Here is a 23,863-nt window from a genome sequence, read left to right as displayed (position 1 = left end):
CTTAGCCTGATCCCATGGGGGCAGCTGGGGGGGGGCTCTGGAGCATGAATTGCTCCACAGGGTTGGTCCCACATTGAGGCAAGAGGGTTGGCCAAGGAGTCATTGGTTCGGGTCAGGGGCAGGGTGGGATTGGGGGGTATTTCTTCCTGGACCAGATAGCCATTGTCTGGCCGAGGGCAATTCTCTGCGCTATGCTGATGGCTCTCACGCACAGAGCTGGGCACAGGAGCTCTGCTGGGAAAGGGGATCAGGCACCATCTCCAGACTGTTAGTCCTCTTATATGCAAAACCCTGAGCGTGAGGAGGTTTAAATCGCTTACTCAAGACCACATCCAGCTTGATTTAGTCTGGGATTGACTGACCAGCCTTTGAAGCACTGCCCTGTTCTGGGATCAGAAATGGTCCTTTTTACCCTGTGGGGCCTCTTTGTTCCCCATCTCTGCTTTTCTCTCATGGCTCTGCTCTCCTGGGCTCTAGGAACACCAGCAGCAAAGCATCCGCGTCACTGAAGGGAAATGGCGAGATAAATCAAGCCTCAGTTTCTTCATCTGCCCCCTTGTTCTTGTGAAGATTAAAGTGTCCACTGCTCAGGTCACGGTCTGTCCTGTCTGTGATGGTGAACGTGCGAAAGCATTCATCCCTGGGGTCACCTGGTCCCGGAGGCAAAATCTCAAGCAGCTCAAGTTTTAATGACAACGCTTTCCTTCCCCCGACAGAATCTTCTGGAAATTCAGACCTATGTCACCATCCTGCAGCAGATTGTCCAGACCACCCCTCAAGCATCTGCCATTACAAGTGGGATGAGGGAGGTAAGAATCGGGTCTTCAGCTGCAGGGAAAGCATATCTGGGGATGCCTCTTATGCCCCCAAGAGCCTAGTTAACAGAGACCCAGGTGAGGCCTCAGGTCAGACTGGGCGCCGAGCTGCCCTGGGTTCACTGGCCCCACTCTCACTCTGCATTCACATTTGAAGTTTGCCCTTCTGTTCTTTTACTCAGACTGGGAACACTGGTGTTTAGACTGCTGAGGACACAAACTGTGTCTCTGACCATTGTCTTAGGCATTTACTCTTGAGTATTATGGGCTGTTCTTCCTTGTGTAGTTCATAAGAAACTGCCGGACCGTTTCCCAAAGCGGTTTGCATCATTGTGGCCCATGAGCCATGAAAGTGTGAGAGTTTCTGTTGCTTTGTGTGCTTGCCAGCACTGGGTATGTCGGGTTTTTATTTTGTTTTTTCGTTTTGCTCTTCTAACAGGTATGTCGTATATCTCACTGTGGTTTTATCTGCGTCGCCTGATGACTAATGACGTTGAACATTTTTTTCATGGGCTTCTTTGCCATCCATGTAGCTTTTTTGTTGCGGTATCTGATCAAATCCTTTGCCCATTTAAAAAATTATCTGTTTTCTTATTCTCCTTATCAATTTGACCATAAATTTTAAATACAGAGAGCCCCCGCCCAATTCATGACCATATTTTCAAGGTCGGCTGCTGTTAATGATTATGTGTTTGTGGGATGAAAACTCAGGGAAAAAATAGAGATTACAGAAGCCAATTTTTAAAAAAATGTGAATTTGGATGTAAAAACCTTATTTCTGATATAATGTTCCTCATTCCTTCTTCCTTTAGCTCTCTAGCTGCTGGCGTAATTTTTTCTAATGTGGCTTGTTGGATTTTGTGATGCCTAACACGAGACATGTAAAAATCCACAGACGCTAATGCAGGTTACGACAAAAATGTCATGGTGCCCCTTCTGCAGAGGCTGTGGGAGGCCGGTACAAGGTTTGGTGGACCGGTCAACTGGTGAGAGTCTGGGTATTTTGCAGGGATCACTTAGGACAGTGATGCTCAACCCCAGTGACACTTGCACTTGCCTGCAAGTCTGCCTAGACCACGCCCCAAGTCAATTAATCAGCCGCCTGGCAGGTGGAGCCCTGACCCCCTCCTTTAGAAGCTCCCAGGGCAGAGTGCAGACAAGCTGCAGGACCTGTGGGCCAGGGGAGCTGGCTGCTTGAGTCTTTTTGCTTTAACTAATTTTTTTTTTATATTAAAGCTGAAGAAACCCCAGCATTTGCTTTTAGAAGACTTTATTATTTTTTTTTAGGATTTATATATATATATATAGAGAGAGAGAGAGAGAGAGAGAGCGCGCACACACATGGGTGGGAAGGGGGGACAGAGGGAGAGAAAGAATCTTAAGCAGGGGTGTAGAGCCTAATGCGGGACTCTGTCTCACGACCTGAGATCCTGACCTGATCCGAGACCAAGAGTCGGATGCTTAACTGACTGAGCCACCCGGGTGACCCTAGAAGACACTTTAAAACTCTGCCAAGGAAACTTGCTCATTCTTGGGGATGTTCTCATCCATATTGCCCACCAATGACCATTTCAGGCGCCTGCTCTCCATAATTGGTGTAACCGAGGTTTCCACAGAGACCTAAAATAGCTTTTCCTGACGATTTAATTTTCTTCGTCAGAGATTTCTTTCCAGATACCTTATTTTTATTGTGCATACTCATTTTTCCCTCTGGTTCAAAAGTGTCTTACACCAAAGCACACCTTTTAATCATATCATCTGTTTTCTTGTAACAAAATTCTTCTGAGTTGCAAGAATATAGAGACTGTCTGGTCTCAGTCTGAAAGCATCGGTGATTGTCAGTGATCTTAGCATTGTCTGGGAGCTAGTTAGAAATGCAGAATCTCCAGCCTGAGCCCAGACCCACTGAGTCAGAATCTGCCTTTTAGCAAGACCCCCCTGGGAGAAGCAGAGGTTCAGAAAGCATCACATTCTTTATTAATCTGCCTTAAAAATTCTATATATGGGATCAATCGTCCCTTTCGGGTTTGTTTCATTGACTGTTGTTACCTAGAAAATGTGTGAGTCAGCTTTGCAAAATGAGGATATAATTAGTGTTGTTCTAGGAACACAGGTAACCCGGTTGACGTGTCAGTAAAGCATCATTTCGGTGCCATCTACCCGGAGGCCACTGGGGACGCATCCGTGGTCAAATAAAGCTGGGTGTATTATTCACTGCAGCAAGGGAGGGAGTACCCCATGGAGACTTGCTGGGTGTCTCAGGGGAGGAGGGACGTGTGAGAGGATCGAGGCCTGTGGTAGGTGATCTGGGTGAGGGACCAGCTAAGCAGGGCCCTGCTCTGGGTCGGGTGCCCTCGGGAGAGGGCTGGTCCTATGAGCACCCCATAATTTGTACCCGGGAGGCTGTCCTTGGTGATCAAGCAGCACCCCTTGTGTTAGTGGGGGAGGGGACGTTTGGTGATTTTTGTGGGTGCTCAGACACAGGGCGGTCTTGTTTCTGTCTCATTCCCCCATGGTCCCCAAGTGACATCTTTGGATGTTGGGGGGGCCTCAATTATGAGTAGAGAGCATCATGGCCTGGTGACGAGTGCCGGCTACCAGCTGACGGCAGCCGGGCTTTCTTCCTTCCTCTTCAGTGAGTATCCCAGCGTCTCCTGTGCCCCCTGGGGGCCGGCGTGAGGAGGCATGTAAGATGAATAGGAGAGACAGGGCCAGACCAGCAGGCAGGGCCCCGGCAGGGGGGTGGTGCCACGTCTGGGCGCCATGTCTGCCTCTCTCCTGAGGCTGCAGGCCTAGAATGTGCGACATGGGGCACGTATGCACATCTTCCACGTGGTGGCACTTCGGGGACCTGAGTCCCCTTCTGCTCCCAGCCATCCCCTTGTCCGCATCTTTGAGGCAGGGAGGTGGGGACGGAGACACAGAGAAACAAGACGGAGTCAGAGAAGCAGAGACTGAAAGACCCAGAGAGACCGAGAGAAAGCATGCCCCACATGCCCCGAGAAACACGGGGAAAACGGGCTCGGGAGTGAGCACGCAGAGCCGAGGAGGGCCTTCTGCAGTTACGTCTGGGATCTCACGCTCGACCCGGGCCCCCCGGGGTCAGGCTGTGGTCCCGGGCCCACACTTCTCCGTCCGTGCGCGTCTGTCCGTCTTGCTGTAGCATCTCCGCGCCTCTGTCGTCGCGGCAGCCGCTTTGCGATGTGAGGGAAAGCGGGGGGCTGCCTTAGCTGTGCGGCTCTGAGCGGGACCCCCGGGCTCGCGCTCGCTGCTCGATTTTTGCCTGGCGGTGAGGCTGCGCGCTCCGTGTCGGAAGGCGCTCCTCCTGAGCCGAGGCAGGCTTTTGGCGAGGGATCTGGCTGTTCTGGAACGGACGGTGGAGGGGCCAGGTGGAGATGGCGCCCGCTCAGCCGAGTGGAGAGGTTGAGGCCGGATCTTCGGCCTCCCCGGGGCCCCTCCGTCCCTGTAGGCCCTGGAGCCCGCCGGCCGGTGCCTGGAGCGGCAGGGGCATCTCGGCGCCGTCCACCGCCCGGGGCTCAGACGGACCGCGCCACCTGCACGGACAGACAGCGGAGCCCAGCAAGAGCCGGCGTTCCCAGCTTTCCCTTTTACAGAAGCACAAAGCGCCGCGTCCAGAGTCTCTTCGCCAGTGTGTATGGCCCGGTCGGGTCTAAAATGTGGGTGTCCTGCGATTTGCACTCCTAGCACTTACGGATGAGCCTCTGAAGACAAAGAAAAGGCATGAATTCAGGGTGGCCGCCACGGGCCTGTCTTGTCAGCTCGGGCTGCTGGGACGAGCAGCACAGATGGGGCTGCGCAAACGACAGGTGTTTGTCTCTCCCAGCTCCGGGGGCTGGACGATCAGCTCCGGGATCAGGCTGCCGGCAGAGTCCGCTCTTGATGAGGGCCTGCTTCCTGGTTTGTCGTCAGCCGCCATCTTGCTGCGTCCTCACATGGCCTTTCCTTGGTGCATCTTGGAGAGAGAGAGAGCTCCCAGGTGTCTCTTCCTCTTCCTATGAGGACACTGACCCCGCCATGTGTGCCCCATCCTCATGACCTCATCCAGACCTCAGCACCTCCCGAAGGCCCCAACTCCTAATACCATCCCATTGGGGCCCAGGGCTTCAGTCTGTGAGTTTGGGCCAGGGGACACGAACATGGAGAAACTTCTTTGCCCCCTTTCCCTTTAGATTTGCTCACACATCAAGCGCATGTGGGTGCTGAGTCTGGCCTTTTTGTGCAGGAGAAGCTCCTGACAGAACGGGAAGCCGCCGCCCTGCAGAGTCAGCTGGAGGAGGGCCGGGAAGTGGTGTCCCTCCTGCAGGCCCAGAGGACGGAGCTGCAGGCCCAGGTACGGCTCCACACCCTCGCGTCCGCTGCTCGCCGTTGGGCATTCAACCACACATGGGAACTGGGTTCTACAACACATTGTATTCCAGTGTCCTGAGCGTGAAGCAAAGTGTACAAGCATCCAACAGGGGGGAATTGTCACACACTCAACACACCTGTGTGTCCAGTGCGCAGAGCCAGAAACTGGCCTCTCTGAGTAGTGTGACCAGCTGTCCTGCTCTGACCGAGGGTTTCCTAGGACAGAGGACTTTCATGCCCAGACTGGCAAAGCCCTGGGTAAGCGGGGATAATGGGTCATGCTAATTCTAGGAGCCTCAGAGGTTCCCGTTGTGCCGCTCCTCCCCCACCAAGGCTTCTGCAAGTTGATACGTTTTGCCCAGTTTAACCTTCTTCTTAAAAATAAGAAGAGATGGATACATATTGGAATTTTTATCCCCTGGTTGGTCAAATCTATGCTTCCTGTTTCACATTTCATGACCTAAAATCTCTCCTTTGGAAGATGTTTTTAAAGATTATTTTTCAAGATTTTCAAAAATTTATTTATTTTTGAGAGAGAGAGAGAGAGAGAGAGAGAGCAGGGAGCTGAGCAGGGGAGCCCAACGCAGGCTCGATCCCAGGACCCCAGGATCATGACCTGAGTCAAAGGCAAACAGTTAACCTACTGAGCCACCCAGACGCCCTCTCCTTTAGGATTTGATTACAGGCTTGGGAAAGGGTGGTTGTATCAGTGTTCGCCTCTGCTCAGAATTTGTTAGCATAAAGCTCCCATTTCTACCCCCTCCCTTTCTTTCTTTTTTTTTGGGGGGGGGGAAGCTTAATTTGAAAACTAAAGTCACCAGAAGAGCTCACTCCTCTTTCCGTGGCCTTCCTTCTTGGTTAATGAGCTTCATAGCTCATCCTCCTGATTCCTTCCAGTTTTCTTCTCTCATTAATGTACCATTCTGATGGGACCCATGGGGTTAAAATACTAAATCTTCATGTACTGTGCACCTGCGTTTCCTAAATCTAAAGATAAATTGACATTTGGTTTGACGAGTACATATAAGGGACAAGAGAACAATAAGTTTGAAAAATTGGATTATTTGGGAAACCTGGGACATTTATGTGTTATTCTGTCTCTATCCCTTTAATGCCTGCAAAATCAAAAGTTAAAGCCACAGTGGATCTGGTGCGTTTGTAGCTTTTCAGTGCCGTCCACATCTGCCCGGGATCTCATTTGGGGACCATGGAACTCCAGAAATCGAGTACTGCCCTTAAACTCATCCTTCTCATGACAAACCATGGCTCCGGGATCAGACGCACCATTTTGGTGACTTGGTAGTTTGTGGTTTCCTCTGAGGCCCTGGAAGAATAGAGCGAGTGTGAGCGTGGTGTGTGTGTGTGTTTGCATGCATGTGTGTGTATATATGCTTCCGTATGTGTAGGTATGCATGTGTATATGTGTGTGTGTGCATGTTGTGTACATATGTGTGTATGCGTGTAGGTGTTTATTTGTATATGTATATAAGTTTGTGTATCTGTTGTGTGTGTGTGTGTGTGTGTGTGTGTGTGTATGAGAGATTGGAGAAGTGGATGGAAGCCCACTGGTCCTAGAGACCAGTGTTTTCCAAACCACTGTTTACAAGTCATCATTGGGTGATAAAATGAATTTAGCAGAATTGGCTGGCATTAAAAAAAGAAGAAATTTACAGCATTAGACTAAGCTAGAATACGAAATAACCAAGTGGGTGGCTAGTACTGGTGGGATTTGTTTTGTGAAACCTATGTTTTATATATATATGTTTGCATATTTAAATATATATATTTGTTCAAATACACACACACACACACACACCCGTTTTTGTGATGTCTGTGGTTTGTGATGTAAAATGTGGTTCTTCCTGTGGCCGTGGCGAAAAAGTTGAAAACCCTGCCCTAGATACTGAGAAAATGAAAGAGCCCAGCCTGACGTGGGAAGTTCCAATTCCAGGGCCAAAAGTTTTGTCTCTATGTACATATATGTATTTGTCGAATGTTAAAGTAAGACCTTTCATCACAAATTAACCTAGTTTCTGAGAATATGAAATTCAGAATTTCATATTCACATGCTTGGCTGCCTGTCCCCACCCATAGTTGCTGCAGAAAGACTTACTGGTCTTGCTCCGATGTTGTTGTCTCTCCAAATCGGGGGTCTTCTCTTTTTCTGTGCCATGACCCACCCCCCACCCAAGCTACCTGGTGAAGCCCACGGACCACTTCCCAGAAAAATGTTAAGGGCATATAATAACAATACAGTATGTACAGTTGAAAGGAAACCAGTTAAATTGAGACAGTTATCAAAATATTACCAGTCATTTTCTATATCATAATCTATGTGCTTATATTAAATAAGTCTAGTGGTGGGTCTAGTGAAACACAAGTTGTATTAGTTTTCTCTCACTGCTCTAATGAATTTCTACACATGCAAGGGCTTGAAACAGCAGTCCTTTATCCCACACTTCCACGAGTTAGAAGTCTGAGAAGGCTTGGTTGGTTTGTCTGCTGTAGGTCTCACAAGGCTGATATAAAGGTGTTGTCCGGCCTTCTTATCTGGAGGCTCTCGGGGGAGAATCTTCCAGTGTCATTCATGTTGTTGGCAGGATTCAATTCTGTGTGCAGGTAGGATGGAGGACTCCGGTTCTTTGCTGGCTGTCAGCCAGGAATTGTTCTAGAGGCCGCCCACATCCCCTGGCAGGTGGCCTCCTCCATCCTCAAATCCAGCAACAGTGCATGGAATTTTTCTCGGGCATCTAATCTCTCTAACTCCTGCTTTTAAGGGCTCATATGGTCAGGAATAATCTATAACAATCTCCCTATTTTTTAAGGTCAACTGATTAAGAACCTTACTGACACCTGCAGAGTCCCTTTTGCTGTTATGTAACGTATAGGGGCAAAGGTCATGGGGACCAAAAGTCTGCCCAATTAGCTTTTATTAAAGCACAGATATGGCTGGGCTCACCCAAGAGTTTCTGACTCAGTAGTTCTGGGGTGTGGCCCAAAAATTTGCATTTCTGAGTTTCCAGGTGATGATGCTTCTGGTCAAGGAACCGCACTTTGAGAACACCGGTATAGGGGTGGGCCCCAGGTGGGGTCAGAATGTTCTACATCCGGTCCACCTGAGTCTCTGGCTTGGCCCTTCCACAGCCTATTCAGGAGATGCTCATGGCTGGCTTTTTTGCTGATTTTGAAAGGTTTTAGAGGCTTCCCAATGGAGTAGCGAAGTTTAGGGCTCCAAAGGATATTTGGTGGCTTAACCCCTCTGTAGGGCCAATGCTGGCTGGGGACAAGAGAGGGAGGTGGTGGAGGGAAAACTCCTTGTAGCCTGAGGGCGCCAACCTGGCAGAACCACTGCATCTGGTTCTGCCTCTGGCTAGAGCATCTGATGCTTCCAGAACCCTCCATAGCATGGTCCTCAAGGTGAGGTCCCTAAAACAGCAGCATCAGCGTCACCTGGGAACTTGTCAGAAATGCAAATTCACAATCCCATCCCAGACCTACTGAGTCAGGAACTTTGGAGTGGGGCCAGCAATCTCTGCTTTAACTAGCCCTCCAGGGGTTGTGCAGACTCAAGTTTGAGAACACTGGTCCACAGAATGGAAGGAATAGCACCCTCCATCAGAGCTGGCAGCCCCTTCTTTGAAGCCGAACATAGCCCATGTATGAGACCACTGGGATGGCACTTGTTAGAAGTGGAAGAAAAGGGACAGGCACTTCTGGCTCCTAAATTGCACTGACTGAGAGTTTCTGTGATGGGAAAGTGAAAAAGGTCTTTTATTACTTGGAAGGAGTGAACCTCCCTGGTATCATTTCTCATTACAGTTACCTAGCACCATCTAGTGGTAGATTTTGGTAAGAGCATGTAATCGGTGAAGGACTCTTTGTTTTCTTCCATTTCCTTTTTTTAAAACCTTTTCCCCTCTTTTAAAATTGAAGTATAATTAATATAGAGCATATGTTAATTTCATGAGTACCTTGTAATGATGCAACAATTCTAGGCATCAATGCTCATCAGGACAAATGTACTCTTTTTTTTTTTTTTTAAAGATTTTATTTATTTATTTATTTGACAGAGATAGAGACAGCCAGCGAGAGAGGGAACACAAGCAGGGGGAGTGGGAGAGGAAGAAGCAGGCTCATAGCAGAGGAGCCTGATGTGGGGCTCAATCCCATAACGCCGGGATCACGCCCTGAGCCGAAGGCAGACGCTTAACCGCTGTGCCACCCAGGCGCCCCCAGGACAAATGTATTCTTAATCCCCTTTATCTGTTTCACCCATCCCCTCCACCAACCTCCCTTCTGACAACCATCAATTTGTTCTCTGTAGTTAAGAGTCTGTTTTGTTTGTTTGTCTGATTTCTTTCTTTCTTTGTTCATCTGTTTTGTTTCTTAAAATCCACATATGAGGGAAATCATATGGCATTTGTCTTTCTCTGACTGGCTTAATACACTTCACATTATATCCTCCAGCTCCATCCCTGTTGTTGCACATGGCAAGATTTCATTCTTTTTTTTAATGATTGAGTAATACTCCATTCATTTTTACCCATTCACCTACCGAATGGGAGAAGATAGTTGCAAGTGATATATCTGATGATGGATTAATATCCAAAATAGATAAAGACCTGGCACAACTCAACACCAGAAAGCAACCAGTCCAATTAGACATGGGCAGAGGACCTGAATAGAGATTTTTCCAAAGAAGACATACAGGTGACAGACAGATGAAAAGTGTCCGAGCACTGGTGTAGGCCTACTCTCTGTAGACCATATAGGTAATGTTGAGCACAACATTATGAAGGAAATGCAAATCAAAACCACAGTGAGATGTCACCTCACACCTGTCAGAATGGCCAAAATCAAAAACACAAGAAACAACATGTGTTGGCGAGGATGTAGAGAAAAAGGAACCCACTTCCTTTTTAAAAAAGACCTTGGACCCAAAGGCATCTGGGAACCTAAAGAGGACTGAAGCAGGGCACCTCTCTGGATGGGGGCTCACTGCCACGCACTGTCCTGGGTCCCTGTTGACCCCTGCTGTGCAAAAGCAGGCCCCACAACTGTGCTTGGACTCCTTCATTCAACCTTGAGCACCAAGCTCCAGATGAGGTTCAGGGAACACTGAGCAGCGTGCGGTGTGGCTCCCGCCTGCAGCTGCTCGCAGAAGGTGTAAATGGTCCAAGGAGAAGCACAGCAGTCACCCTTGCTCAGGAAGCAGTACGGCCCACCCCTCCCACCTGTCTCTCTCTCCAGTGTCTGTGTGGCTGCTCCCCTCCAAGAAACCCTGGAGATGTGAGTGGGCTACTCTCTCTTCTCTTCCCTCCTGACCCTCCTGTGGTTTCTGGCACCTGCCCTTTGCTCATCACTTTTCCTCTTTTGAGAAGAACCTTCTCTTCTTCGGTACCCAGGACTGGCCTTCTCTGACATCCTGTAGCACCTGAGGGCTTCCATGTGCTTCGTGATGCCCTGGGCATGTCTCTGTGAGCAAGCCACCTCCCACCCTGGCCTGAGGGCTCCTAGGAGGAGGGGCCGTGTCTCATTCTCAGGCAGCCACGCTGGGGCCAAGGTTGCTCACAGCAGAGACATCTCTTTGGCCCCTTTTAAGCTGATGAAAGTGATGAAAGCTCTTAATATTTTCTTGAACATCCCTCTCTTTGATGAATATTTTTTTTAGATTTTATTTATTTATTTGACAGAGAGCACAAGCAGAGGAAGCAGCAGAGGAAGAGGGAGAAGCAGGCTCCTCGTTGAGTGGGGAGCCCAATGCAGGACTTGATCCCAGGACCCTGAGATCATGACCTGAGCCGAAGGCAGACACTTAACTGACTGAGCCACCCAGGCGCCCCCCTGATGAATAGTTTAAATTATTGGTCTGTAAAAACCACATTGACATAGATGTAAATCCAGTTTTGTAAACTCAGTCAGCACTTCACTGGACACTGTGGATTCTTGGTGGATGCAGGCAGAATCAGGCAGAGCATGAGTGCCCACCAGAGATTGGAAGACACCTTTCAGTCATCCCTAGAGCCTCCTCCCAGGGCAGGCGCTCCTCCCACAGATCCCATCAGAGGACAGCCACCAACCGACCACCCAGCCACTCCCACCAGCAAAACACGAACTCATGAGATACAAAAAAAAAAAAAAAAAAAAAATCATACTTGGGGTGCCTGGGTGGCTCAGTTGTTAACAGTCTGCCTTCGGCTCAGGTCATGATCCCAGCATTCTAGGATCGAGCCCCGCATTGGGCTCCCTGCTCCGCAGGAAGCCTGCTTCTCCCTCTCCCACTCCCCCTGCTTGTGTTCCCTCTCTCACTGCCTCTCTGTCAAATAAATAAATAACATCTTTTTTTTTTTTTATAAATAACATCTTTTTTGAAAAAAATCATACTTTCCCTGGAAGGTTAGAAGTTTCTAGTTTCTAATTTCCCAGTTTGAGACAATGTGGTGCTGACTTACTATTTAAAAGTTTGCCAAGTGGATGTACTCCGGAAGGAAGATGTCTGTGTGGGGGTCACTCTGAGTCCCCAGGTCTTCAGTGAGAACATGCTGGTGATGCTTGCCTGTTGATACATGGGGATGGGAGGGGGGCGGTTCCAAGGCCCGGAGAGTAAGTGTGTGTGTGTGTGTGTGTGTGTGTGTGTGTGTGTGTGTGTCCTGCTCTTCTGCTGCCGGGAGGTGGCTGACACAGGAGGGCGCATGGTTTCAGGAAGGGTCTAGACCCTGCACAGGTGGCTCTGAATCCTGTCTTGATTGGCAGGTCACTTTGCCCGCGTGTCTATAACGCGGGAGTCGTAATCGCCCCGCCCCCAGGAGCTGGTCCCGAGCCTGAGGAGTTGCTGCAGGTGAAACTTGCCCGCACAAACCCTTATTCCCGCCGGGATGGGGGACCCAGACCTGAAGGGGGCGGTGGACGCGCTTTACACATAATCTTTGCTTGTTTTCACTCTATTCTGGAACACGTCAAACATATATAAACATGAGAGAAGAGTCTCATGGGCCCCCAGATCCGCATCCCCCAACACATGGTCTCCCTTTTTTTTTTTTTTTAAAGATTTTATTTATTCATTTGACAGAGATAGAGACAGCCAGCGAGAGAAGGAACACAAGCAGGGGGAGTGGGAAGAGGAAGAAGCAGGCTCACAGCAGAAGAGCCTGATGTGGGGCTCGATCCCAGAACGCCGGGATCACGCCCTGAGCCAAGGCAGACGTTTTAAGGACTGAGCCACCCAGGCGCCCCACACATGGTCACTCTTATATCGCCTGCACCTCCCCCCCCCCCGTAATTCTGAAGGAATCCCTGACACCGAATCATCTGATCCAGCCGTATTTGAACAGGTCTCTCTAAGAGAGGAGGGCTCCTTTCATAGAACGTGAGTCCATGACCCCACCTGTAATAATTAACAAGAACTCTCGAGTATCACCAAATCGGGGATCAGATCCCTGATTGTCTCGTCATTAACTGATGTGCTGTCTGCATACAGCAAATGTCGCCCGTTTCGGTACACGTGCCATCTGTTCAGCAAATGCATGCGGCGCTGTACCCACACCCACAATCAAGACATAGGATAGTGCCGTCGCCTGGAAATTCCCCGGAGTTGCGCATCGTGGCCAGCCCCTCCCCCACCTCCCCCCAACCCCTGACACCCACTGAATTGTTTTCTGTCTGTCTGGTTTTGCCTTTTCCATATTGTCTTATAAATGGAATCAGCCAGTGGGGAGCCTTTCCCACAATTTCATTCTTTAGTGTGTGCTTGGATTGGGATTCAAATAAGGTCCACAGTTGTAATTGGCTTCTGTGTCTTTTAAGTCTCTTTGATCCATTCAGTGTCATCTCTTTTTTCCCCCTTGATATTTGTTTGTGGAATATGCATACTTTCAAAGTCTGGGCGCTGAGGGCACCAGCCCTTTCCTGTATCCAGGAGAGAAAGGTAACCTTTGATCAAAGGCACCTTCCCTACTGCCTCACTGACACTGGGATCTCTGGCCGGTGCTGTGGGGACCTCAGCGCGGCCAGCGTCCCCCAGGCTTGTTCTTAGGACTGCTCCATAGAAAAGCAGCGTCTCACTTCGGGATTCTTCCATTCCTGGATGGCTTCTTGTCTCTGAGATAGGAGCCTCACAGGGGTCTTTCGAAGTCCTTATTTCTTGGAAGAGTTTCCTAGAGTATGTGAACACTGGAGGAGGTCAGAACATGTGGCTGCCCCAGGAATTAGTGGGAGGCCTTGGTATTTGACATGACAGGGCACTGTTTGAATTTAAAACACTCATTTTTTCAGGAGGACCAGAAACCCTATCAAACCAGCTTAAGCAGGAAACGGTGCTCTTTAATTTTATTTTGAAATAATTTTAGACTTCTCAAAAGCTGCAAAAATAGCACTTGGGTTTCTCGAATACTCTTCACCCAGCTTCCCCAAATGTTAGCACCTTAATTAATAACCACAGTGTAGTGATTGAAACCAGGAAATTAGTGATGATACCATCCTTGTAATAGACTTGACAACAATTTCACCAGTTACCCCATCGACATTTTTTTCTGTGGATCCTACTTGGATTTAGGTGTTGTGTCTCCTTAGTCTACCCCAATGTGGGATAGCTCCTGCCTTTCTTTGTCTTTCATGACCTTGATGGCCAGCTGTTTTGTGGACTGTCCCTCCTTTTGGGCTCCAAGGTGTTTTTGCAGGATTAAGCTGAGGCTGTGCATTCCTGGCTGGAACCCACAGAAGTGAGTGTCCTTCTCGGTGCTTCTCATCAGGGAAGCGTCATGTGGGCGTGTCTTCCTGCCGGTGGTGTAACTGGGATCACTTGCTTAAGGTGATGTCTGCCAGGTTTCTCCACTGTAAAGATACTATCTCCCCCCACCCCCCTAAAAGGAGCAGGATATAAAAGGTAGCTTATGAAATTTGAGAGCAGGGTATGGGGCAGGAACCAGGAACTTGGATCTGAGGCAGCAGTGCACTCTCTGTCTCCCTTCTCTCCCACAAACTCTCTCATCTCTGTTTGTCTTTGCCCTTTGGCTTCATTTCTCTGCCTGTCTGAAGAATTGCTTTTCTTAACTTCTCCATGCACGTTATGAAAGATGGCCACTCCAAGATGGCGACCCCGAGTTTCTTTGAACCTGCCAGGAGCTTGCTGCTATTTCTGAGCTCCTTTTCCAAATTCCCTGGAGAGGAAGCATGTGATAGGCTAGTCTGTGTCTGGCCCAGCCCTGGTTCTGTAGCTCTGGTCAGGAGAGTGGGGTCATGCTGCAGCTGGGACCCCTCTGTAAGTGAGATGGCACAGACATCAGACAAGGGGGACGACATGGGCTGGCAGATGACTTCCCAAAGTGTGGAGTAAATGTACCCCTTCTTTCCCTCCTTCCTTCCTTTCTTCCCATCTCCCTTCCCTCCCTGCCACCCTCCTTTCTTCCTTCTTTTCTTCCTCCTCTCCTTCCTTTGTTCCTTCTTTTTTTCTTTCCTTCCTTCCTTCTTTCTTGATACGACAGACACATTCCCGAAAACCTTTGTAAGCTAGGTTTTCAAGTGTCCTCACTTAGAAAACGTCACTGTTCCACGGCCACACCTGTATATAAAGTGAAGAATCAGGAAAAATCATCCTCTAGATTGTCCAGTATGCACATTTGGCTGCATGCGTGAAATGCCTTGTAGCAGACATATGTGAAGCTGAACTCAGGTACCTGTCCAGCCCCCCGCGGCTCCCTGTGTGGTCCAGAGACCAGCGCCCTTAGCATCATGTGGGAAGTGGTTGGACTTGTAGACCTCTGGCCTCACCCAGACCTGCTGAGTCCGGATCTGCAGCTTCACAGCATCCTTGGGTGGTTTGCATTCAATTTCCGGATGTGCTGTTCTAGGTTGAAGTGGCTTTTTGGTCTGTTTGTTTCATTTTGTTTTGAGGACAGATAATGCGTGGTGAATTCTTTTCTATTTGGGAAAATGAGATTGCACAAGAGTCATGACTACACAAATACTAAGCTTGTAAATAAGTACACACATGGCTCTTTGTGCAGTGTTAGAAGCCCTTGAAGTGAATGTAAGTCCACCTTATAGTCTATCGTATTTCTATTTTCCTACCATAATTTTGACTTGTCCTGCATTAGTATGTAACTAGGATAACCCTAAAGTCGTTTTATATAAACACAAGTGTGCACCCACACGTGAGCTGCCCAAGCATATAACTACTAATCAGAAACCAGGACAAAAGTAAAGCATCATAGTGATTAAATAAGAACAAGGGACACCCCCCCCCCGACTTCATTACTTTAGTAAAAATAGCATCTTATCTATTTAGTATGTGTGCTTCTTTTTATTTAATTTTTGGCTGTCAGATTTATGCTAACTCAGAATATGAATAATACACTTTATTCGAATTGTACATTTTATTCCAGGGACAGCAGTTTTCTTTTCATTTTCTGCATTTGCCATCCTCAGACTGTCTTTGGGGATGGCTCCGTTAAGGGCGGATTTCTGAGGGGCCTGGGGCTAGCTAGCGTCCGGGTTCCTTTCTGGCTCCAGGATTCCAAAGTGATTCATTGCCGACAGTGACACTGGTGGAGAAACAAAGGAGCAAAGCCAAAACAAAACGGGGTACCTTCGCCCCGGTTCTCCCTTCCAAGCCTGCGTTTCAGGGAGAGGTGGGATGGCTCTCCTCACAGCTGTGTCTTTGCCCACAGACCGCGGCCCTGGAACAAGCTATTAAAGATGCCCACGAGTGTTACGACGACGAGATTCAGCTCTACAACGAACAGATTGAAACCCTGCGGAAGGAGATTGAGGAGGCCGAGAGGAGCCTGGAGAGGTCTTCCTACGACTGCCGGCAGCTGGTGGTCGCCCAGCAGACGCTAAAGAATGAGCTGGAGCGGTACCATCGGATCATTGAGAATGAAGGCAACAGGTGTGGTCACAGACGGGTCCCGCCCCGAGACTGCGCCCCTCTCCCCGTCCGGGCCACTTGCTTCTTTCACAGGGCCTCATGGAGGGCTTCCCGTGTGCCAGGCGCAGCTCCAGGTGGTGGGGACGGGGCAGGGGAGACAGCACAACGCTGTGACCTCATGGAGCTGGAATCCTAGTTGGGGAGGCAGCTGATGGATGACTTTGGAACAGAGGACAAGCACCATGGGGTACCTGGTGACAGGAGAGAGGGCGTGGCCAGGGGGCAATGGTGGGAGTGTTTGACATTTTAAGTAGACCTCACGGAGAAGGTCGCTTTTGGCTCCACAAGCCTCTGGGGACATCAGTGTGTTAGCCGGTAGGATGACCAGGAGTATGTAAGGAGATGCCGCAGGTGAGGTGTCTAGCACAGTGCCTGGCCCTCAACATGTGCTCAGAGGTATTGGTGGTGTTACTGCTGCTACTGTCACTGTTTTCATCACCTGGTTGGGCCAGGAACGCGGCTGTTGGTGCACTGGGTGGTCTTGTTCATAATGGAGCTGTGACTTGAGCTCCTTTAACTTCAGGATACCTGAGAATTTATCTCTATCCCTATCTGCACCTCTAATCCCTATCCCCTACCCCCTACCCCATCCCTATCTCTATTCCCTGTCCCCTACCTTTATCTCCTAACCCGAATTCCCTATCCCTATCCTCTCTCCCTGTCTCAATCTCTCTATGTCTGTATCATCTACATCCACAGTCTTCATCATCATTCTCCGTGACCTAGATGTGTTGACACCTACACTTACATCTGCGTCTACGTCCACATCATTCACATGAACATGTACATCTACACTTAAAGCTGTGTTATCTCCATCATCTACCTCTATGTCATCTGCACCTGTGGCAACTTCCTCTACATCTACACCTACACCTATCCCTACATCTACGTTATCTCCATCATCTCTGTCATCTACACCTACATCATCTACACCTACATCATCTACACCTACATCTACGTTATCTCCATCATCTCTGTCATCTACACCTGCATCATCTACACCTACATCTACGTTATCTCCATCATCCCTGTCATCTACACCTACATCATCTACACCTACATCTACGTTATCTCCATCATCTCTCTCATCTACACCTACATCATCTACACCTACATCTACATTATCTCCATCATCTCTGTCATCTACACCTGCATCATCTATCCCTACATCTACGTTATCTCCATCATCCCTGTCATCTACACCTACATCATCTACACCTACATCTACGTTATCTCCATCATCTCTGTCATCTACACCTACATCATCTACACCTACATCTACGTTCTCTCCATCATCTCTGTCATCTACACCTACATCATCTACTTCTATACCATGCACACTTACATCTTTGCCATCTACATCTTTGTCACCTATACGTATACCTACCCCTATTTCTCATCTACACCTGCGTCATCTAGATCTAGGTCATCTCAAGTATTGCACACTTATGCCTGCACCGACATCATCTTCCTGCACACCTGTGTCAGGTACATGTGCATCTCTATCTCTGTCTGCATCTGTATTATGTAGATCTACACCTCTGTCATCTGTATCTGTGTCTGTGTCCACGCTCACATCTGTAGATATCATTTGGAGAGCAATCCAGGGGCTCCGAGAAGTTACCTCAAAGAAGGACTCTCACTCTCTATTACATTGTGATTCTTTGATTCAGTCTTGCTGATTTGGGGGTTTAGATTGAATTAAAAGAGAAGCACCCAGTATTACTCCACCAGGAGCGGTTCTTTCCTTCTCTCTGGATGCTCTGTCTTGGCTGGGAGTGCTCAAATGTTTAGCAGAGGAGGCAAGATTTTCTTTTTCTTTCTCTAGTTATGGTCAGTGGATTGTTGCACAATCCTAAATTGTATTTATGTCACAGTGAATGCTTTATGGACACATGAAAATAAATCTTGAACTGACACTTCAGTGACTGTGTGAAAATTTTTGTTTTGGAGGCAAGGCTTCACAAAAAGGTCATCAGAGAGCCCTTTTGTTAGTTTGCTCATGAGTTCTAATTTCAAGTTGATAGAAATGTTACAAGTGTAGAACATGGAATCCCTGAACACTGTTTTCTCAGACTCGCCACTTGTTTACATTTTTTAAAAAAATTTTTATTATGTTATGTTAGTCACCATACAGTACATCCTTAGGTTTTGATGTAGTGTTCCATGATTCATTGTTTGCGTATAACACCCAGTGCTCTATGCAATACATGCCCTCCTTACTACCCATCACCGGCCTATCCCAGTCCGCCACCCCCTCCCCTCTGAAGCCCTCAGTTTGTTTCCCAGAGCCCACAGTCTCTCGTGGTTCATTCCCCCTTCTGTTTACCCCCCCTTCATTCTTCCCTTCCTTCTCTTACTGATCTCCCTGCTATTTCTTATGTTCCATAAATGAGTGAAACCATATGAAAATTGTCTTTCTCTGCTTGACTTATTTTACTTAGCATTATCTCCTCCAGTCCCGTCCATGTTGCTGCAAATGTTGAGAAATCGTTCTTTCTGATGGCTGAGTAATATTCCATTGGACCACAACTTCTTAATCCATTTGTCTGTTGAAGGGCATCTCAGCTCCTTCCACAATTTAGCTATTGTGGACAATGCTGCTGTAAACATTGGGGTGCATATGACTCTTCTCTTCACTATGTCTGTATCTTTGGGGTAAATACCCAGTAGTGCAATGGCTGGGTCATAGGGTAGCTCAATTTTTAACTTTTTAAGGGACCTCCACACTGTTTTCCAAAGTGCCTGTACCAACTTGCACCCACCAACAGTGTAAGAGGGATCCCCTTTCTCCACATCCTCTCCAACATTTGTTGTTTCCTGCCTTGTCAATTTTTGCCATTCTAACTGGCATAAGGTGGTATCTCAGTGTGGTTTTGATTTGAATTTCCCTGATGGCTAATGATTTTGAACATTTTTTCATGTGTCTGTTAGCCATTTGTATGTCTTCATTGGAAAAGTGTCTGTTCATATCTTCTGCCCATTTTTTGATTTGATTATTTGTTTCTCGTGTATTGAGTTTGAGAAGTTCTTTATAGATCTTGGCACTTGTTTACATTTTACCTCCATTGCTTTATCAGTTTTTTCTCTATTTCTATAATGCATATTATTTTTTTAAAAAAAGAGTTGGAGATATCATATCCTGGTGGCCCTAAATACTTCACCCTGGGCTGGCTACTCCTTTATTAAAAACAAAAACAAAAACTCTGTTCAACAGAGAAATGGCATCTTTAAATTATAAGAAATCCCCATTTTACAATTCTCCTATATGTATGTGTGTTTCATAGTTGATGACCTGAGCTCAAAGAAATCCTTCCCATCCTCGTCTAGTGTATAAATACATATGTGGTTCCCGAATAGTCTGATACAGAGAAAGGTTTCCTCATTTTTGTTCACATTAGAGAGTCACTCTTACCCCCGACTGTCTGTTTGGTTCGATGAATTAAAGATGGTGACCATCCCCTTTTTGGTTCTTTCTCCAGGCTGAGCTCGGCCTTCATTGAAACTCCCGTCACCCTGTTCACCCCAAGCCATGGAACCTCTCTCAGCTCTTGGCTTGGTGGGAAAGGTAATGCTCACCAATCCTGGCTTCTGCTGTTTTCCATCATAGAAAAGCAGGGGGAAAAGAATCAAATGGCTTTCGTCCTGAACTTAGCGTTCATGCTTCCTTCTGGTCCATCTAGAAATTAAATGTTTTGTGTGAGGTCCTCTCTCCCTCTCGGATACACTCCCTCAGGTGCTGAGTGACTGAGCCAGAAAGTTTACAAGGAGAAAAATCAGATGGGGGCCTACACCACCTTGGGAATGGCATCCTCAGACCTGAAGCATTTCGCTGGGGAGAAAATATAATTCAGTGTGCACGTCAGTAAATGAAATGAGCTCTGCTGTGCAAAAGTGCTTAATCAGTATCTGGGGCACAGTAGACGCTCAGCTACCACGCGTTTCTCTTCCGTTCACCGCTGAGCGGAACTGGCTCGGCTGGCAAGCACGGCTTCCGTCGTTAACATTTGGTCCTCTGGGGTTGGTGTCACGCGCGTGGGAGATGTTACCTCACGGCGAAATCGCCCCAGCGCTGAACAAACACGGTGTTTTGGGAGAAGAGAAGATCGTGCTGTCAATTGCTCATACCTATAGTGCCTTCAAATCCAGGTCCCTCAGAAAGCTCAGAGGGGTTCATAGAAATGGGGTTTCAGAGTTAGAACGTGGAAGAGAGGGCAGCCGTCCCGGGGCTGGCTCTAGAAGCACGCAGCCACACCCAGGGCCCCGTACCCGCACTTGGCTTAGTGCTCTACTGTCCCGGTCTTGAAATCCTTAATGATTTTGAACAGGGGCCCCCCGTTTTCCTCTTGCGCTGGGCCCTGAAAGTCCATAGCAGCTCCTGCAGGCACCCCCTGCCCGCATACCTGCCCCCAGCAGGCTTCCTTGACGTGTCCCTTCCTCACTGTGGCTTCACGGCTCATTTCTGACATTCCCCGTTCACTCAGCGCTCTGAGTCACCCCACGCTAGATGCCTTTGCTTTGTCTGTCGGTCCTCTAGTTCATGGACAGAGGGCATGCAGAAGCCCTTTGAGATGAAAAAGTTAAAAAAGAAATCAGCATGCAGATTAGGTTGAAAAGCCTCATGGACGAGGAGAGGTGAGATTGTGTAAGTTTTCTTGAACTTTCCATTTTTCCTTTTGGCTGGTCTGAAGAAATGAAGATGTTGAGAACAGGGGATTCCTATTCTTTCTTTTTTTCTTTCAAGATTTTATTTATTTATTTTAGAGAGAGAAAGGGGCGGGGAGGGGGCAGAGGGAGAGAGAATCCTCACAGACTCTGGCTGAGCATGGAGCCTGATGTGGGGCTCGATCCCAGGACCCTGAGATCATGACCTGAGCCAAAGCAAATAGCCAGTCACTTAAGCAACAGAGCCACCCAGGCAGCCCAAGATTCCTGTTATTTCTGAATTTAATAATTGCCTCCTCTTCTTGCTCAGGAGGAAGGGGATGCCGCCCGAGGGGTGTTTGTATTTATTTAGCTTGAGATGAGTGTGGAGCAAGGGAGACCAGTTTGATTCCCACGCCCAAAGCCATCCAGAACACATTAGAGATCCAGGCAGCTCTGCAGTCTCTCCTTTGGAAAAGTGCAAGGCGAAGACGACTCTGTAGAATGAGCTCCACTGACTAGTATTGGTCATGAGCTCCGCAGGGGCTGCAGTGGGGACACCGAGTGTCAGGAAGTTGTACCCAGTGTGATGGGCACTGTGAGTGTCAGAACAGGCGGCACCTTCCCTCCCCCTCTGCAAGCCCAGAGGGGTCAAGCGACCTTTCCAAAGTCATACAGCTGGTTGCAGAGGTGGGACCTTGATGTGGGTCATGGATGCTGTGAGTCAGACCCAGGCATCTTGCCCTGTGTATGGTAAACTCTACCCCAGTGCTAGCCACTGGTCTCCAAGACAGCCTATTTTTCAACGAATACGTTTTCTTCTTCTTTCATTGACGAACTTGACTTATGCTCCCTCCTGCCTCCCCCTCCTTTTTTTTAGATCTCACTAGAGCTGTGCAGGATATAGCAACAGCAAAACCAAGACAAAAAGGTCTCCCCAAGAACATTCCAAGGAAAAAGGAGATTATAGCTAAAGACAAAGCTGACGAAAGTCTGGAAGACATACCCCTGCAGGGTCCAGAAGACACAAAGCTGGTTCAGGTGGTTCCTGAAGAAGAAGGTGAATCCCAGCTTGAATCACGAGGTGATGAAGCAAGTCCCCCAACCCCAGAAGGGGTTCCGGAGGATGTGCCAGATGGAGGGCAGATAAGCAAAGCCTTTGGGAAACTATTCAAGAAGGTCAAGGAGAAAGTGAAAAGCCCCAAAGAACCTGAGCCCCCCGCTGACCTCTACACCAAAGGGCAGTACGTGCTAGTCTCTGGGGATGCCAGTTATGTGGACCCTGGGTTCTGTTCGTCCTCCATCCCAGCCAAAGGTGGAGTGGTCATTTCCATTGAGGATGGCTCTCTGCGTCGTGACGGCCCTGCGGAGCCCTCTCCTGAGCAGCCCGGGCCACCGCTGGAGAACGGACAGGGGGATCTTCCGGGGAAAGAAGGTGGACAGCCACCCGACCAGCACACTGCTGACAAGGAGGATGAGATTAGTGCCGAAGGACTGAAAGGGCCTGGGGAGAAACAGAAGGACCGGAAGGAGGATGAGGAGTCCAGGAAGCCCTGTCCCGTGGTCACCCCTGGTCCGGAGGGACCATCTCCACCCCCGTCTCAAAGGCCTGGATCTGAGGGGCATGGGGCTAGGAGCAGCAGCCCGCAGGAGAGAAGTGCCCCCAGGACTTTGGCATATGAGAAGGTGGAGGTGATGGAGTCCATCGAGAAGTTTTCAACGGAGAGCATTCAGACGTATGAAGAAACAGCCGTCATTGTGGAGACCATGATTGAGAAGACAAAGGCAAACAAGAAGAAATAGTGAGAGAAGAGCTCTTAAAACGCCTGGGCTCCATGGGAGACAGTGTCTTTGGGGCCACCGTAGGGGAAGTGCTTTGATATTTTAGAACACAGGATAAGAGTGAGGGTTCCTTGTTTGGATTAGACCATAGTTGGCCCGTCCGACATTACCAATGAAGCCTTAATTAAAAAGTTTTCTTTGCTCGCACACCCTTTGTCTAATTAACAGGGGCCTCGGGAGTGTAGGTGGGTCAGCCATGCTCAGCACAGGGATGTGTCATGTTCAAGGGCCATCAAACCCAGCTCCTTTAAGGGAAGAGGCAGGCTTTTCCTCATGGGTCGTTGAGAGATGCATTAGAGGGTCAGGGAGTATCCGGCCTTCACACAGAAGCATGCTGTTGATGCACTCGTGGCTTTTTGTTGCATTTCAAGTACAAACACGTGCTCACGTGCACGAGGGTTCTGTTGGAGGTACCTGATGAAAGGTGTCGGTCCAGGTTCAGGTTCCCCGAGAAGCTGATCCTGAAGCAAGGATTGGAGCATAGTTTCTTTGGGGTGTGATCCCAGGAAGAGCCAGGAGGAGAATGCCAGAGGGAGACGGGGACAGCAAGGCAGCCAGTAAGACGCGTGTGCTACCAGATCAGCTCGTGCTAGGGGCACACGGAGCTCCGTCACCCCAAGGGATCCTGGAAGCGGAGTAGAACACATGCCTCAGAGTTGATGAGGGAGCTGGGCTCTCCATCCACCTACTTCTGTCCGCCAGTGGGCAGGGCTGCTCCCGGGGCGCTCGCTTCGGGGGCCGAGAACACCCACACGTGCAGAAGTACGGGTGCGGGTGTTTGGACCCCAGGCATGGAAATACTTGGCAATGGTAAAGGCTTGCAAGGAGCAAAGTGGGACCCCAGTGCCAGCTGCCCCAGCCTGTGTACCCAGTGTCCTTGTGTCTGAGTTACTGAAAATGTTCTCACTCAGAAGTTGCGATCCTAGGTCAGGTTTCAAAAAGCAGAATCATACGTCATCGCGTAGTTCCTTGTGGAGGAGTTACTGAGTTGATTAGTCCAACCAGCATTTATGAAGCATATACTGTGTGCCAGACAGCGTGCCGCACTGATGAGGGGAGATTTCTCAGGTTTTTCAATGATCTCAATGACCGTAATGCAGTATACCATAATACACATGTGTTTGCACGCTCTCTTGCACACACATGCACGCAGACATGCATGTGAGCACTCAGGTACTTAACTGTGTCACATGCTAGGAAACAAATTACTTTAAACTACAAATTTTTTTATAAAGATTTTATTTATTTATTTGAGAGCGAGAGAGAGCAC

General features: G+C 48.6%; 1 protein-coding gene across 1 annotated transcript; it reads left to right on the top strand.

Annotated features, from left to right (window-relative positions):
- Positions 1-4,621: 4,621 nt before the first annotated feature.
- BFSP1 (beaded filament structural protein 1) lies at positions 4,622-22,733 on the top strand. The gene is made up of 5 exons (XM_087853877.1): positions 4,622-4,733; positions 5,006-5,166; positions 15,848-16,068; positions 19,590-19,675; positions 21,632-22,733. The coding sequence occupies exons 1-5, from the start codon at positions 4,622-4,624 to the stop codon at positions 22,552-22,554; spliced, it is 1,503 nt and encodes a 500-aa protein (XP_087710003.1). The 3' UTR covers positions 22,555-22,733.
- The last annotated feature ends 1,130 nt before the right edge of the window (positions 22,734-23,863 follow it).

The sequence above is a fragment of the Ursus americanus genome, chromosome 22 (genome assembly GCF_024610735.1).
Source record: "Ursus americanus isolate L20-20 chromosome 22, mUrsAme1.1.p, whole genome shotgun sequence".
Classification (NCBI taxonomy): Eukaryota; Metazoa; Chordata; class Mammalia; order Carnivora; family Ursidae; genus Ursus; species Ursus americanus.
Note: the sequence above shows the minus strand (reverse complement) of the source record. Positions and strands in the feature narration are given on the sequence as shown.